Genomic DNA, 1,319 nt, shown 5'->3' on the forward strand with positions numbered 1-1,319 from the left:
TACTTGCCTCCCCTCTCCCACTCCTATATATGCATTAGCCTTCTCTTTTGCAGCCATGTGTGGTATGTAAAGTCCTAGGGTGGGAAACTGCTTAAGTGCTTTTCAGACTTCATGATAAGGGCAATGAAGCTGTTTATGCTGCATTCTAGGTCTAGGTCCGGTATTGTTTCACAATAAATAAATAAGTAAAATCAATGCTGAGTTACAGCCCTTTTAACCTGTGAATTGACTGTCAGTCCAAACCCAAGACCACAGCTGGTGGCGATGCCAAAGTATAAGAGATGTTTCTTGTAGATGTAAGAACATTACGGGATGCATAAAGAACATACAGTCACGGTATGCTCATCATTCAAAATGATCACTATTAATAACTTGGTGGAAAGAGGCAATTCTAAAGGTTATATAGAAACTTTTATTTTTAAATAAGTGTGAGATTTAAAAAGCACTTATGTTTAGGATTGTACTGTTTTCCTTTTAAAATACATTTTGAGCATTTCCCCATATGTATTATTGGTTTAATGATAAAGTCTTGGAAAAAGTAGGCACACATAGCTTACAACTATATGTTACATTAGCACCCTAGTAACAATTGAAAATGATCAGAGAGAGGTATATGATCACTCTCAAGCTTATAAGATTCTGTGCTTGGATAGCTAAGCAAAATTACCAAAAATATTTAAAACTAGTTTTATCTTCAGTGGTTCATATGCCCTAGTATTCTGCCTTAAGGTTCAAAGAAAGGTGAATTAAGTCTTATGTAAAGTGATGAATGACGTTTATGAGTATTGAAACTTTTGTTGAAACTGAATTTAGAGATCATCGCAAGTTCATAAGTGTTGTCTAGATGGAAATTTTGAGAAAATACTAATAGAATGCTATAAAATATATACTTGAAGAAATTTTTCCTGAGATGACTTCTTATGAGTTTGAATTTTTTGTTGATTTTGTTCAAGAGTATCTATCCAGTTTTATTGTGATAAGTATAGTTAACAAACCTTTTGCCCTTTCTACATTCCTCACATGTTCATGAATTTGATTTTATTTTCTACATCTGTAGTGCGTATGAGATTATCAAGCTGAAGGGCTATACCTCTTGGGCTATTGGACTGTCTGTGTCAGATCTAGCAGGATCAATTTTGAAAAATCTTAGGAGAGTGCATCCAGTTTCCACTATGGTTAAGGTAGGCTTAAATTAAGATCTTAGTTTATCATTCATTCCTTTAATATTTATTGAATGCCCTCTATATGCTAGGATATAATGATGAACAAAAAAGATTACGGTCTTGACCTCATAGAGTTTAATGAGAGAAATGGACTTA

The 1,319-nt window shown here is 33.7% G+C and overlaps 1 protein-coding gene across 1 annotated transcript in view; it reads left to right on the forward strand.

Moving 5' to 3' along the window:
- LDHC (lactate dehydrogenase C) overlaps positions 1–1,319 on the forward strand; it is a 70,784-nt gene that overhangs the window by 57,477 nt on the left and 11,988 nt on the right. The window contains exon 7 of the mRNA XM_006865805.1: positions 1,058–1,181. Coding sequence (XP_006865867.1) covers positions 1,058–1,181 — 124 coding nt within the window. The remainder of the gene's footprint in view (positions 1–1,057; positions 1,182–1,319) is intronic.

This window comes from Chrysochloris asiatica, unplaced genomic scaffold (assembly GCF_000296735.1).
Source record: "Chrysochloris asiatica unplaced genomic scaffold, ChrAsi1.0 scaffold00083, whole genome shotgun sequence".
NCBI lineage: Eukaryota > Metazoa > Chordata > Mammalia > Afrosoricida > Chrysochloridae > Chrysochloris > Chrysochloris asiatica.